General features: G+C 46.2%; 1 protein-coding gene across 1 annotated transcript; it reads left to right on the forward strand.

Annotated features, from left to right (window-relative positions):
* The first annotated feature begins 3,760 nt into the window (after nucleotides 1-3,760).
* ODC1 (ornithine decarboxylase 1) lies at nucleotides 3,761-13,484 on the forward strand. Its single transcript, XM_057431813.1, has 11 exons — nucleotides 3,761-4,051; nucleotides 6,884-7,034; nucleotides 7,202-7,375; nucleotides 7,544-7,716; nucleotides 7,999-8,133; nucleotides 8,283-8,364; nucleotides 8,698-8,781; nucleotides 10,001-10,163; nucleotides 10,251-10,363; nucleotides 10,630-10,844; nucleotides 13,008-13,484. Exons 2-11 carry the CDS (start codon nucleotides 6,930-6,932, stop codon nucleotides 13,147-13,149), a joined length of 1,386 nt encoding a protein of 461 aa, XP_057287796.1. The 5' UTR covers nucleotides 3,761-4,051; nucleotides 6,884-6,929; the 3' UTR covers nucleotides 13,150-13,484.
* Nucleotides 13,485-14,376: the final 892 nt, after the last annotated feature.

Below are 14,376 nucleotides of genomic sequence, written 5' to 3' on the forward strand. Positions count from 1 at the left end.
CTGTAAATGTGAAGGACTGGAAGAGCCTCAGACATGAAAGTGGTGCTGTAATGTCAGAGCTATGTGCTTCACCTCCTGGTACGTGTCTGTGAATGACTCGTTTTGAACATACTGGGGCTACTTTCTCCTAAAAAAGGCAAGGTAGGAAACAGAACAGTAAGCATTTCTGCAGTTGAGCTGCAAAGCAAGGCAAAGCTTTCCAGTCACTTCACAAGGCTTTTGGTCACTCCACAAGGTTTTCAGTCACTCAATCTCCTTTAGTTTTGCCACTGCAAGGAACTATTTTATTTCATTGCTGTGACTTGAAAGCATGCAATATCACATTTGCAGCACTGAGAGACAAGAAACTGCATTCAAACGCCTAGAAAATGTGTAATAAAAGATGGCAAATATGTATCCTGCAAATACCTTGTTTCCTCTTATGGTCTTTTTTGAATGGCAGGGACAATTTATAGCTTTTATTTTTTCTGTTCAATGGCCAACAAACTGAAAGGGAGTGAGGAGCTGCTGTCCCCATAGGGCCTGGGGCAGCCCCACAGAAGTTCCCCATGCATGTTTCTTGCACCCCGCAGCCTGAAAAGGACCTCCACCTTGCAGAGGTCCAGAGCCCAGTCTGGATTTTACTCTCCACAATCCTGGGTAAATCACTGAATCTCACTCTGTGCCACTTTCTCATCTGTAAAGTGGAGGTACTATTAACTCCATGAGCTGTCACAGGGCTTAATTTCTTAAGCGCAAAGCCCTGGGTAGGCTCAGAGAGAAAGACAGCAGTCAAGAAATGCCTGGCATTACCTCGAGGTTTCCTCCAGCTGCTGTGATGGTGCTGGCCAGGGAGATTGTCCCTCTCCCACTGGGCAGCTCTCACTGCTTGGTTGGCAGCTGCAGGAACCTGGGATTTGGGTTCAGCTCCTACCAAATTCAGGGTTTTGCAAGATCCAGGAGACCCACCACTTGCAGGACCAGGGACCACCAGGTTGTTGCTGCTGCAAAATGTAGAAGACATGGTCAGCTACAGGGTAGCCAGACAATGCTGCCTATCCCCTGTACATACACACCAGCAAAGTCCCTGCCTGGGGAGAAAGCAAGGAGCGGAAACATCAGGAAGATGTGGTCACAGTCTCCTGCCAACAAATGCTTTTCCAGTGCCCTCTTCTGGAAAACATTTTTGGCCCAAGCAACTGCTTCATGCGAGGTAGTTTGAGATTGGCAGTGACTTGAGAGGAGCTGCAGGAGCATCTCCCAGCTCTTCATACCCAGGGCTGGTATGAAGAGCTGGGGCATGAAGCTCCTGTCGCCCATGGAGCTGTGCAGCTCCTCATGCCCTTCAGAGCAGCTTGGCCAGACCCTCAGGGCACTAGTCAGAGAATGGGTAGCAAAGGACATTGCCTCCCTGTTCTCATCTGGTGTGCCCGAAGGCTATCCCTGGCTGTCCTCTGGCATGGAGACCCAGGTCCAACCCCCCTTCCCTCCCTGCACTGGGACACCTCCTACAAACCTTGTGCTCCTCACAGGCCAGCCCTTGCCACTGGAAACTCTCAAGGAGCCTCCAGAGACAAAAACTGAGGGGGTAAAACATTTCAGTAATCTCATGCTTTTGAGGAGCTGATATAACATTACTATTAATCACCTGCAAATAGCTGACATGCATCAGTTCCTTGGATAATTACAACCTGTGGCTGCTCTTGCTGCCTTTTTCCCTTGGAGCAGTCCAGCCTTTTCTCTCCAGGCTCAGGTACTGCTCTGTGCTGTCTCACATCCATACCTGAGAGGTGCCTTCCCACCAGCAGCTGCCTTCCTGGCATAGCTGAGGTCGGTCAGCCTGGACTCCAGTGGGTATCAAGCCACAGGCTCTCCTCCAGCCCTAACCAGAGGGTAGAGGGGGAAACGACGGTGATGGCCACCATCCCCATCCCAGCCTCAGCCCTTGCTTTTCTGCCAGCTCAGAGAGCTGCTGGCTCCTGCAGTGGTGACACAGCCCTCCACTTTCCTCTCTGGCTGCTTTTCCAACACCTGAATTGTATCTGCTGCCCATGGAGCCAAATCCAGAGGTTTGTGAGCCCTGTTTCTTGTCCTGCTAACTGGCAGGGGAGGTGATGTGAAACTCCTCTGGCTTTTTGGTGGATTAGCACAGGCAATGCTCGTGCAGCAACAGGAGTAGCTGTAGAAGGAAGGTTGTGTCCTGGGGACCAGCTGTTGTGGGTGCTACACACTGGAACATTTTTCCCCACTGCCTGCTTGCTGTCATTTAGAAAACCTTCCCCCATTTGCCCTTGGGGCCACACACACACTAAATATATATTTTAATCTGTTAGGAACTTTTGTTCTTTCTTTCGTTTCACCATTTTAACCAAAGCCAGCTCTGTTCCAAGGCATTTCTCTTGGCTGTGGCCCACCTTCCCTTTGGTTTCTCATCTGCTTGATCTTGGTGTTTTCCTTTATTTTACTCCTTGAAGTGATTCTTGTGCAGTGCCAGTCTTGCCCTCCTCCCCAGCCCAGCTCCAGCACCAAGGGTCTGGGGAGGACACACAAGCACATCCCACCGATCCACTTCTGCCTGAAATACAGCGGGTTTTCCAGCTGGCTCTGTGGGAGGAAGGGACCTCTGAGGCTGGTGGGCATACCCTTTCCAGCACCTGCAGCAGATAAACCTGCAGCAGCCCGCGTGTCCCATCACTTTTCCCCATGCAATGCTGAGGGTTTCGCCGTGTAGTGTTGTTCATCTGGCAGCTCTGTGGAAGGGCAGGGGCTGGTAATGTCTCTGCCTTCAGAAAGCCACTAGCTCAATTAAAATACCCATCAGTGATTTGGTGATGGGGAGCAGGAGCACCCAAGGGTCCATCCTGTGGCATATGCTGCAGGAAGGTTTCCTGCCTTCTTATACCCCACAGCTGATGAGGTAAAAATTCCCTTTTAAGCACAGCAAGAGCAGCTCCATCCTTCATAGCTCCCACATACAGTAGCAGAACAGGGACTTGGTCCCCGTGGAGTTTCATTCCATGGGGCAGGACTTGGACTTTTTAAAGAGAGACAGAAAGTGCCTGTCCAGGCAAGGGCAGTAAGTGGTCATTCCAGGGCTAAAGCAGAAACGAATTTAGAAGAGTGGAGTTTATACCTGATTACAACTTCCACCAAAGCCCTTTTTTTTTAAAAAAAAAAAAAAAAATCAAGCCAGCGTACAGGGAGACAAATAAACCTTACAGTTGAAACGGGTATCAGTGTCAAAACAAAGAGAAGAAGATGGTCAGCGTTATGAGTAGTGTTTCGGGTGACATCCGTGGTGGACATGGATGCAGGCAGCACCACTGCGAGCTGTTCCCACTGCCAACACGCAAACCTCACGGGATGGCTTTGCGGGAAACCGACGCTTCCAGCGTGTCACCTCACTGATGCTATGAGCGTGACACTGAGCACCCTGGCTAAGCGTTGCACTGGGCATCTGCCAAATCACCGCCCGCAGCCGCAGCCCCCCACTGCCCGCGGCCGGACGCGCAGGAGTGCTGCGGCGGTGGGTCGGGATGAGCGCACACCGCGCTGCGGGACGAGGAGAGCGCAGGGCAGGCCGAGGGGAGCGCAGGGCAGGCCGAGGGGAGCGCAGGGCAGGCCGAGGGGAGCGCAGGGCAGGCCGAGGGGCGCCGCTGCACCGCCCGCTCCCGCAGACACCCGCCGCAGTCAACGCGCAGCGCGGCCGGGGATGGGCGGGGCGGCCGGGGGTGGGCGGGGCGCTCCCCGCGCATGTTCCCGCCAACGTCACAATAGCGGCTGGCCGGAGTCCCTACCCGGCCGTAGCCGATCAGGGCTGGTTTGAGCTGGTGCGTTGCCATAGCGACGCGGGCTGCCCTATATATAGGAGAGCAGCCGGACCGGCGAAGCTTTGTCAGCTGTGGCGCGCCGCTTGCCCCGGCGGCCCCGCTCCTCCTCAGGCGGCAGGGCGCCTCCCGCCCGGCTCCTCGCACCGCGCCCGGCTTGCAGGAGGAGGAGGCGGCGGCTCAGAGCGAGGGCATCGGCCGCCGCCGCCGAGGCTTGACAGCAGCTCCCGCCACCGCTGCGTGAGGTGAGGCGAGGCGGGCGGCGGCGTGTGCCGGGCCGGGCGGGGAGCGGAGCGAGGCGGACGGAAGGGGCCGGGGCAGGCGCGCGCGGCGGAAGCCGGCCCGCGCGGAGCCACGTGTCTGCGGGGCCGCTGCCAAGCGGCCCGGGCTGGGCGCCGGCTGCTGCCGCCGGGCACGGGGCCTCCCTCCTTCCGCGCCCGGGGAATCCCCAGTCCCAGCGGGGCGGGGAAGGGAGGGGAGTGTGGGGGGAAGAAGGCAGGCTCCGGGCGGCTGCGAACGGGTCAGGCGGGCTCGCACGGGGAGGTGTTGGCGCGTCCCGGGAGCGGGGGAGGGGACGGCCCCGCCGGGCTGTTTCCGGCGTGGGGAGCGGCAGGTGCGCGGCGGGAACGCGGCTCGGGGCGCCCGGCGCATCCCTGGCCCCAGGCGGCAGCCCGTCTGTTCTGCGGGGTCTCGGGGGTGGGGGTAACTGCAAGGTGAAGTAGGCTTTAGTAAAGTCGACCCCAGGGCAGACTGAGGTGCCTCCTCGCGGTGCCGCAGCATCTGCGGCTGCTGGAGCGTTCAGTGCCCAGTCAGGCAGCGCAGCTAAGCGCCGCATGGCTTTACAGGCAGAAAGGCCGTCAGTGGGAGCGGGGCAGCCTGCGGTTTCCTTGCCGGTAGCGGTCAGCAGCGACTTGCCACCGCCCAGGTCAGGAGCGCCTGGGGCGCCCGTTCGAGACGCAGGTTCGCTGTTTGAGTACAGAGCCTGCAGGCGTGACTCAGCTGTGTCTAAATACAGCTGCTGAATAAGGGAATGTTCTGGAGAGTAACTTATAAGTGAGCACAGACTGCCTTTCTTTTGGAAGCTGCAGACGCTTTGCACGCAGTCCAAATAGAAATATACACTGTGAGGCTACAGTTTGCATCTAGGTGATAGTGTTCTGTCTATATTATGTGTAATTACACTGTAGTTAAAATTGTGCAATAAGGTGGAGATGGAAGGCTTGCAAGAACTTTTCAGTCTGCCGTGTCCAGCAAAAGTAATTCCTATCTTAGAGGTTAATAGGAAAAGTGCTTTTCATGCAGCTCTGTACAGAGGGGAGGATAAGATAAATTCTGCCTGATGGTGTTTGCTTCTCTTAACCGCAGCTGGAAGTCCCTGAACTGCTTTCTGCAGAACTACAACATCTTGCCGAAATCATCTTACAGTGTGCTGCTGTGTCTCTTTAATAACAGTTTCCTGAGAAGTGTTTAATTTGCTGCTTCTTAAGGCTCTTTCAAAGAGGCTTTTAAGAGAAGACTTTAATCCAGCTTCTGGGAGAATTAACACTGCATGTGAATGAGAGCAGGGGGGAGGATAAGGCTTGGTGGATTGTTGGCTTTTATTTCATTAAAGCTTAATCTAGTTTGAATTTCAAATCTGGTTTGTCTCTAAGTGAGAAATGATCAAAAGATGTGAAGTAGGTCTTCCTTGACACTGGCAGTTCAGCTGCCATGTGTTTCTGAAGGCTGAAGTCATAAGTGCTGACTTTTCAGACTCATTCAGTAGATAAAAGTTTAATGGATTCTTGTATATGGAATGGGTGATTCTGTTGGTGTTAGAACTTCATTAACCTGTAACAGCTATAAAACATAAATTACTTATCATACAGTTTATAGCCAGTCCTCTTGAAAATAGAGGGAATGGTGATGTAGCTAAAGGTTAGAGAATAATTTAGAGTTTACATAATCTTCAGTCCCAAACTGTATGACTAGATTGAGTGTAAAAAATGCTGAGAGAAGGAAGAGGGCTGGACCTGGTTACTTGAAACCATATCTTCCCTATGAGTCACTTGCAAGGCTGAGGTCTTTAAAAGGTAGCACACACTTCTGCACAAGTTAACAGCTTAATGGAGTAGACTGTCAATTCTTTCTTTGGTCTACCCGGTAAAAGGATGACCCATACACTTTACCATGGACTTCATGGGTCTTGGATGGCAGAGGAATGTGCTTTTGCTTTTTAGTTCTGGTTCTCAAGGAACTTTCTACTTGGCTGGTAGATTTCTGTTAATAATGAGTATTTTGTATGTATGACTACTGTAAAATCCTGTTATAAAGTGTTAATTGGGAACACTGTTAAGAGGTCATAGTTAGGAGCCACTGTTAGTGTGTATCTGCCACTCCTGACAGCTGAGGTTTTCCTTGTGTAGGTTGGAGGTCATGGGTATAACAGGGAAGCTGTAACCACCAACAGAGCAAATTCAAAGAATGCTGTCATCTCGTGGCTGGTTTATCTGTAGTCTGAACTGGTTTAGACCTAGTGAGAGTAGTTACTACTCAGAAGTCAGTAGCATCCTCAAATTCTGTCTGTAGTAACAGAAAGGCCTTTTCCCAGAAACTGGTGAGCTACAAAAGTGCTCAAGAGTTTGGGTATCTTTTAAAAGTTACCCACTTGCCAGTGTCGCTAGCCTTAATATTAACAGCTCTGATGTGGAGGTGAGTGTGAAGACAGTGGAAACTTCCAGGGGTTTAGACTAATAATATCTGACAGTATTTATTTGATTTTTCTTTTTTTCCCTTTGACTAGGTTGAGTAGATAATACAGGTGCTGACCAGAGGAGAATTAGCCTTCAAGCTAGGAAGATTATTTTGTGGAGTGCTTCCTTGGTTCTGATCAAATCTGATCTGTCATCTGTGTAAAATCCTAATCTATGCCACTATTAGTAATCACTGTAGGAGTTGTATAATTGTAAATTGTATGACCACTATGTAGTGGTCATATAATGGGTACATTAAAGTGAAGTAGTGAATGTAAATTATATGAATTTAAGTGAAGTATTGAATGTGGGTTTTTTTGTTTGTTTTTTTATTTCTCTTTGTAGCAACAGTTTGTCTTAAATCCTTTTACGTAAAGCTGAAGTTTTGGAAATGATGAATAGCTTCAGCAATGAAGAGTTTGAATTCACCTTCCTTGACGAAGGCTTTACTGCCAAGGATATCCTTGACCAAAAAATAAATGAAGTGTCATCTTCTGTAAGTATGATAGGAAAATCACTGCATTTTGTGATGCCACAAACTTTATAAACTAGGGGAACAAGTTGTCTTTGCAGATGATCTGCAAGGCAACCTCCTCCTCAAATGCTGACCTCTATGCTTATCTTCTTATCTTTGTTTGTAACTAAGATGTGTGTTTGCTCTAGGATGATAAAGATGCCTTTTATGTTGCTGACCTCGGGGATATTGTAAAGAAGCACGTGCGGTGGCATAAAGCCCTTCCTCGGGTAACCCCCTTCTACGCCGTCAAATGTAACGACAGCAAAGCTGTAGTGAAGACGCTTGCTGTTCTTGGTGCAGGATTTGATTGTGCCAGTAAGGTAAGATCTTGACTGTGTTCTAATCTGTGACGTTGGGGTATGTTCAGCTTTACAAGATGTGTTCATATAAAATTAAACATAACCAAGCAGTGTTTCTTTTGTTGCACTGTTTACTTTAATCATCCATCTAGAAATATATTTCACAAGTGTAATCTGGTCTCTCTTTAGACGGAAATACAACTGATACAAAGCATTGGTGTACCTCCTGAGCGAATAATATATGCAAATCCCTGCAAACAAGTATCTCAAATCAAACATGCTGCCAGCAGTGGTGTACAGATGATGACATTTGATAGTGAAGTAGAACTAATGAAAGTTGCAAGGGCTCATCCAAAAGCCAAGTAAGTTATGCTAATTGTTCTGTGTAATTCTTGCTTGGGTTCCCAAGTTACGGAAACAGCTGTTATCTGAACCTTGTTCTTTGTTACTTAAGATGGGCTGCAAAACTACAAGAAAAGTACTTTTAGCCAGTGAAATCTAATCCTGTATAGCTTACTGGCACATTAAGAAGAGGCACACAGAAAAGCTTGTATGTTTAAGTTCAGTCTCATTCTAAGGTCATACTTGCCTGATAATGATGTCTTTTGTACTGGAACTTAACCTTTCATTTCTCCTATTTCTAGGTTAGTCTTGCGCATTACAACTGATGACTCCAAAGCAGTTTGTCGTTTGAGTGTTAAATTTGGAGCTACTCTTAAGACTAGCAGGCTTCTTCTGGAGCGTGCAAAAGAGCTTGACCTTGCCATCATTGGAGTAAGGTGCGTTGAGAGATCGCTATGCAGTCATACTGAGATTTATTTAAGTGGTATACCTGACAGAGATGCCTCTGCATATGATGGCTTGAATTTTGTATGAACTTCTTTACGAATTTGCCAAATAACAACTGATATTTTGTATCTCTTTATAGTTTCCATGTTGGAAGTGGATGCACAGACCCAGAGACCTTTGTTCAAGCCATTTCTGATGCTCGCTGTGTGTTTGATATGGGAGTAAGTCTAGTTCTGCTTTCTCTGGAACTACTGACCAACTGTTGTGGCAAAACCTGAATCAAGTGTAAAACTGTTGAGGTTAAAAGCTAGCCAAGATGCTGATTTCATGTTGTTGGAATTTTTGAGGTCATGATGGCTTACTTAGATCACTTCTGCAAACCTCATTTACAAATGCACTAAAATCAGCGGCTCAAACTTAAGTGACTTATTACTTGAACATGATAAATTAGCTGTGTTCCAAGTATTAATGAAATGGTTTTACAATACCTTTTAAGCTACAATGATAAACTAAGAGCTGCTTTCTTGACAGTGTTGCTGCTAATCTCATTTTAGGCTGAACTTGGCTTCAATATGTATCTCCTTGATATTGGTGGTGGCTTCCCTGGCTCTGAAGACGTCAAGCTTAAATTTGAAGAGGTATAGTTTTGCTAAGAACTTTTCAGGTCGTAGAGTCATTCTGAATGTCAATCTGGATTAAACAAAATCTTGGTTTTTCTATTTGTGTACAGGCATACTTTCAAGAAGAAAAGTTGCTTGGTCAGAAATTTAATTTAGAAGAAAAGAGGAATGAATCTGAAAACTGAAAATTAGATAAATAGCTAAATGACTACGTAAGCATGCAGAGATATCAAGCTTGTAAAGCAGATTTTAATTGCAGGCTTGATTCTTACTGGCATAGTCTGAAGTGCAGTATCAACTGGAAGATGTCTATCTCACATTGGCAGTGCTCCCAGATAGGGTGAAAAGGTAGTCCTGAGACTATGCTGCCCTTCTGGATGGCAGCAAACTGATCTGTTTCTGATTTGGTTTAGAATTGGCTTTTGGACCATTTTTGAATTGATCAGTGTTCTCCAGTCTGCTTTCACACAGAAATAGTTCTCTTTCAGAAAGAGACAAGGTGGCTGGGTATTAACAGATTTCCATTTGGAGCAGTGTTGTCAGAACACTTGCCAGTCTAACCTAACATATTAAATGGTGTTACATATTTACATAAAGAATCAGCAAATAAGTTACCTAAAGTGAATTTCTGCTAATGATGTGGGCTTAACAGTGTCTCAGTTGTAATACCTCTTAATGAAGGCTGGCTTTCCATAGTGCAGTATTGGCTTACAGGGAATGTCAGGAGCAAATGATGTTGTCATCAGGCTCTATGACTTAATCATGCTGTGGTTGGAGGCAGCTGCTTAATCACTAACTTAAGAACTTGGAAATAATTGCTCATGTGACTGAGTTTGAAAGTGGATGACAAAGCCTTCTGTCTTTATGCAATATTCCCCAGCTTTTTGCATCCTAATTAGCAGAACTACAAGTGTGCTAGAAGTCAAAGTTGAAGTGTGGGGAGTTGCAGGGCATTAATACTGGCTTTATGAGTCTAGGAGGGGTAATTTCCTTAGACTGAAACATGAGCGCTTTGGTCACTTAATTTTTAAGCTGCAGGTGGTGTCTGGTTTTAATGCAAACAAAACTTTTGAGTGGGAAAATACAGCAAAGCCAATCAGTGTTGTTTACAATATGCTAATAGTTATCACACGTTTGACCAGTATATCATTTTGAGCATGCAAGTCTGACTCGGACTTCTAGAATAGCACCTGAGTAACTGTTGAAGTTCTAATATCAGCGACTGATTCTTCCCTAGATCACAGGTGTTATCAACCCAGCACTGGATAAATACTTCCCTTCAGATTCTGGAATAACTATTATTGCAGAGCCAGGACGGTACTATGTTGCATCAGCATTCACACTGGCAGTTAACATCATTGCAAAAAAAATTGTCTTAAAGGAACAAACAAGTTCTGATGGTATGTAAATCTAGATCTAATCTTTCTTCTAGCCAACTGTGTGTTTCTTTCCAAGTATTCTCTTACTGATATCTCAACTTCTTACAGATGAAGATGATGCAAATGACAAAACTCTTATGTACTATGTGAATGATGGAGTCTATGGATCATTCAACTGCATCCTATATGATCATGCACATGTTAAACCAGTTCTGCAAAAGGTATGCTCAGTCAGAAATATCACTTACTAGTCATGTATTGTGGATGTAGGAGAGCCCTCATCACAGCAGTCACTTCTCAGTTTACTGCTCCCTTTACGTTACCAGAATCTGGCGTTAGGCGTGGGAAGCATGCAGTGGAACTAATTTTAAAGCTTGGAGCGGAGAAGGACCTGTAAGCAGGTCCTCCTCTTCTCTGGAATGTTATACTAATTATACTTCTTCTGAAAGGTCTGTTTTGACTAATTACACTGAACTCTCTTCCTTAGCGGCCTAAACCAGATGACAGCTGCTATTCCTGCAGCATATGGGGACCAACATGTGATGGCCTAGATCGTATTGTTGAGCGTTTTAATATGCCAGAGTTACAAGTTGGTGACTGGATCCTGTTTGAAAACATGGGTGCCTATACTGTTGCAGCAGCTTCTACTTTCAATGGATTCCAGAGGCCAACAATACACTATGTGATGTCAAGACCAGCATGGTTAGTAATTTAAGTATCTTGATCTATCGGTGCTGTTGATAAAGATGACTGTATTGAATAGCCCATATCAGTTCGCTGTCTCTGAACACATAGGGCCATGATTTTTGTGTCATAGCTTTTGTAAAAAACCTTGTATGAATGTGTTTTGTGGTGTGCTTAGATCAATGCTAACATTACCAATTGCTCTTTTCTACAATGTACTCATTTCCAGGAGAGGTGCTTTTGAAGGGGTGATGTTAGGAGTCTTTTCATTATCCTGGGCTTCTAGTTTCACTCTAGCATGACATACAGAATCATTACATAATTCTTTACACTTAGCTTCTGTGACTGGTTTTAGAGGCCAGTTAGTAACAGTTCTAATGGTATGCTGTCTTCAAAATTGGTAGCTTGCTAAATTTTGGCTGCAGGATGCAGGAACGTCCAATAGTGCCACTTCACAACGCGACCCGTCTGTTTAGTTGAGAGCTAGTCTGTGGCTTAGGTTGAGCTCTGGCTCATTCCTCAGTGCAGAGTACTAGATCTCCATGGGAAGATGGAGCAGCATTACCCTAAAGCATGTTTAACTTTGCTATTAGGTTGCTTTCAGATTTACTGAAAGTGCTTAAGTCCAGGGGAATTCCTGCCATAAAAGTAAGAGGAATCTCTTACGATGGAAACAATGAGCCTTGCTTTTCCTTTAGTAAAACCTCCTGTCAATTGAAGTGTTTCTCAAACAAATGGCGTTTTTAGACTTCTTATAAGACTCCAAACTGAACTGAAAATGCCTCTGCAGGAGAGTAATTAGCTTTTTCACTGTAGTACTGGGTTTCTGTTAAAAATGTAATGCTTTGTGTGAGGCATGCTGACCTTAATTATGCAGACATAACTGTCATAGAATGGCTTGGGACCTTCAAGATCATCTAGCTCCATGTAGCTTCAAGATCATCTACCCCTGGAACTAGACAGGGGTAGGGACACCTTCCACTAGATCAGTTTGCTCAAAGCCTCATCCAGCTTGGCCATGAACACTTCCAGGGATGGGGCATCCACAGCTTCTTGGGGCAAGCTGTTCCAGTGCCTCACCACCCTCACTATAAAGAACTTTTCCCTTATATGTAACATAAATTTACCCCCTTTCAGTTTAAAGCCATTCCTCTTTCACTACATGCCCTTGTAAAAAGTCCCTCTTCAGATTTTGTGTAGGTTCCCTTTGGGTATTGCAAGGCTGCGCTAAGGTCTGCCTGGAGCCTTTTCTGAAAGGCTCTGAGGGCTGAACAAGTATAACTTTCTCAGAAAGATCTTCACTGTAACTTCACTGATACTTCCCCTTGAGTTAAGGGCCAGCTTGTATCACAGAATTTTCTTGCCAAAATGGAAAAGGCAGGTGGTCTTGTAAGGTTGAAAGAGGGCTGTAGCCTTGGGTGAACAGCCAATTGAGGGAGGTGATTTCCCTCTCTATAGCGCTCTCATGAGGCCCCACCTGGAGTACTGTGTCCAGCTTGGGCTCCCACCGTAAGTAGCATGTTGACCTGTTGACCTTCCTCTAGACTTGTTCCATGAAGGTGATCAGAGGGCTGGAGCACCTCTGTTACAAGGTCAGGGTGGGTAACTGAAGGGTAAGGGATGTAGTAGCACAACTTCATGCTTTGCATATAGTGTAAAGAAACTAAATCAAAAAATACAGTCAGCTGAAGTTATCTGGGTATGGAAGGCATTGTGTGGTTCTCACTGGTCAGCTCCTCTACATTCCTAGTCTTATCATCCATACCTTTATGTGATTCAAGTTTCTCAGGAATGCGAGGGTGTGGGATAAAGGACAGTCAGTGGCATAGGTCTGAAATTCTTAACTATTGGGCAGTAACTCATTAAGTCTCTATGGCATGTGGGTATAAACGTAGGTACAGGTATATAGATGCATCTTTGCAGATCTAGGTCCTACCCAGAAATGGGGAAACCAACTTACCCTAAAACCTAACCAGCCATAAGTGACCTGCACATACTCTGCCTTTTCTTCATTTACTTAGCTATTTTAACATCCTTCCCCCTCTGGTAATATCATCTGGATTGCAGATCATGAGTAAAGATTTCATTTCGTGCTCCCTGGCAGTAAGAAAAGTCCTTCATTACCTTTTTGGCACATCATAGTGAAACGCTTTGTGACTGTTTAATTTTCTTTTGTTCTAGGCAACTAATGCAGCAGATCAAGGAGCGAGGGTTCCTAGCTGAAGTGGAGGAGCAGGATGTTGCTAGTCTGCCACTCTCTTGTGCCTGGGAAAGTGGAATTGAATATCCAGCAACTTGTGCTTCAGCTAGTATTAATGTATAGGTAATATTTAGTAATTAACTGCAAGGTTAGTAATGGAATTTAGGGCATTTGGGGGACCATTAACTTAATTCTTGCTAGAATTTTTAAGTGGTTTTTTAAAGTTTAGGTTTGACATAAATGCAACAAAAACGACTGGGAGATGGGTCACAATTATCTGTGTTCCTATGGAAACTATTTGAATATTGTTTTATATGGATTTTTATTCACTTTTCATGTATGCTACTAAAGACTGACCCTCAACTGTCAAACAAGTATTTGTAGCTTGTGTATGGCAGAACGGGCTAAGCTTAGTGTTTTGTGACCTACCTGTTTTAAAATAAAGTATATTGAAATAACTGGACCTGTGTTTGGCTAATCTGTTGGAAGTGAATCTGTCATGTGATGGCCCTTGTGCCATGTATGAAAGCAGGCGAAGGGCTGTGCGCCCAGAGCTTACTAATAAATGAATAATGCAATTGCTATCTCTCCACCCTCCCACCTAACTGAAGTGAAGGAAACCCCTTAATGGGTGGGGAAACTAAACTGCCTTTTTTAGTATGTGGTACATAAATCCTTGGGGAATCACATTTGTCTTTTGCTGTTGTACATGGGCTTAACACGGCTTGTACATGGGCTTAACATGGGCTTACTGTAAGCTCAGTGTGGTGCTAGCTTCATTCATCTTTGGTCTGTAACTGCTGCAGCCAGGACTGATGGCTATTTAAACACATGTGACTATAGCTGGGACTATACTCTTCCTGAGCTGAAAGAGTAGGGTAAACAGAAGTGGTGGTATGTTATTCCTGAGTGTCATAGAATCATAGAATAGTTAGGGTTGGAAAGGACCTTAAGATCATCAAGTTCCAACCCCCCTGCCATGGGCAGGGACACCTCATGCTAAATCATATCACCCAAGGCCTCGTCCAGCCTGGTCCTGAGCACTGCCAGGGATGGAGCATTCACAACCTCCCTGGACAGCCCATTCCAGTGGCTCACCACCCTAACAGGAAAGAATTTCCTCCCTATATCCAATCTAAACTTCCCCTGTTTAAGTTTTAACCCATTACCCCATGTCCTATCACTACAGTCTGTAATGAAGAGTCCCTCCCCAGCATCCCTATAGGCCCCCTTCAGATACTGGAAGGCTGCTATGAGGTCTCCATGCAGCCTTCTCTTCTCCAGGCTGAACAGCCCCAACTTCCTCAGCCCGTCCTCATACGGGAGGTGCTCCAGCCCTTGGTCATCCTT

Source organism: Pezoporus wallicus, unplaced genomic scaffold (assembly GCF_028554395.1).
Source record: "Pezoporus wallicus isolate ANWC-B61680 ecotype Strahan unplaced genomic scaffold, APGP_CSIRO_Pwel_v1 contig_161, whole genome shotgun sequence".
In the NCBI taxonomy this organism is placed as follows: Eukaryota; Metazoa; Chordata; class Aves; order Psittaciformes; family Psittacidae; genus Pezoporus; species Pezoporus wallicus.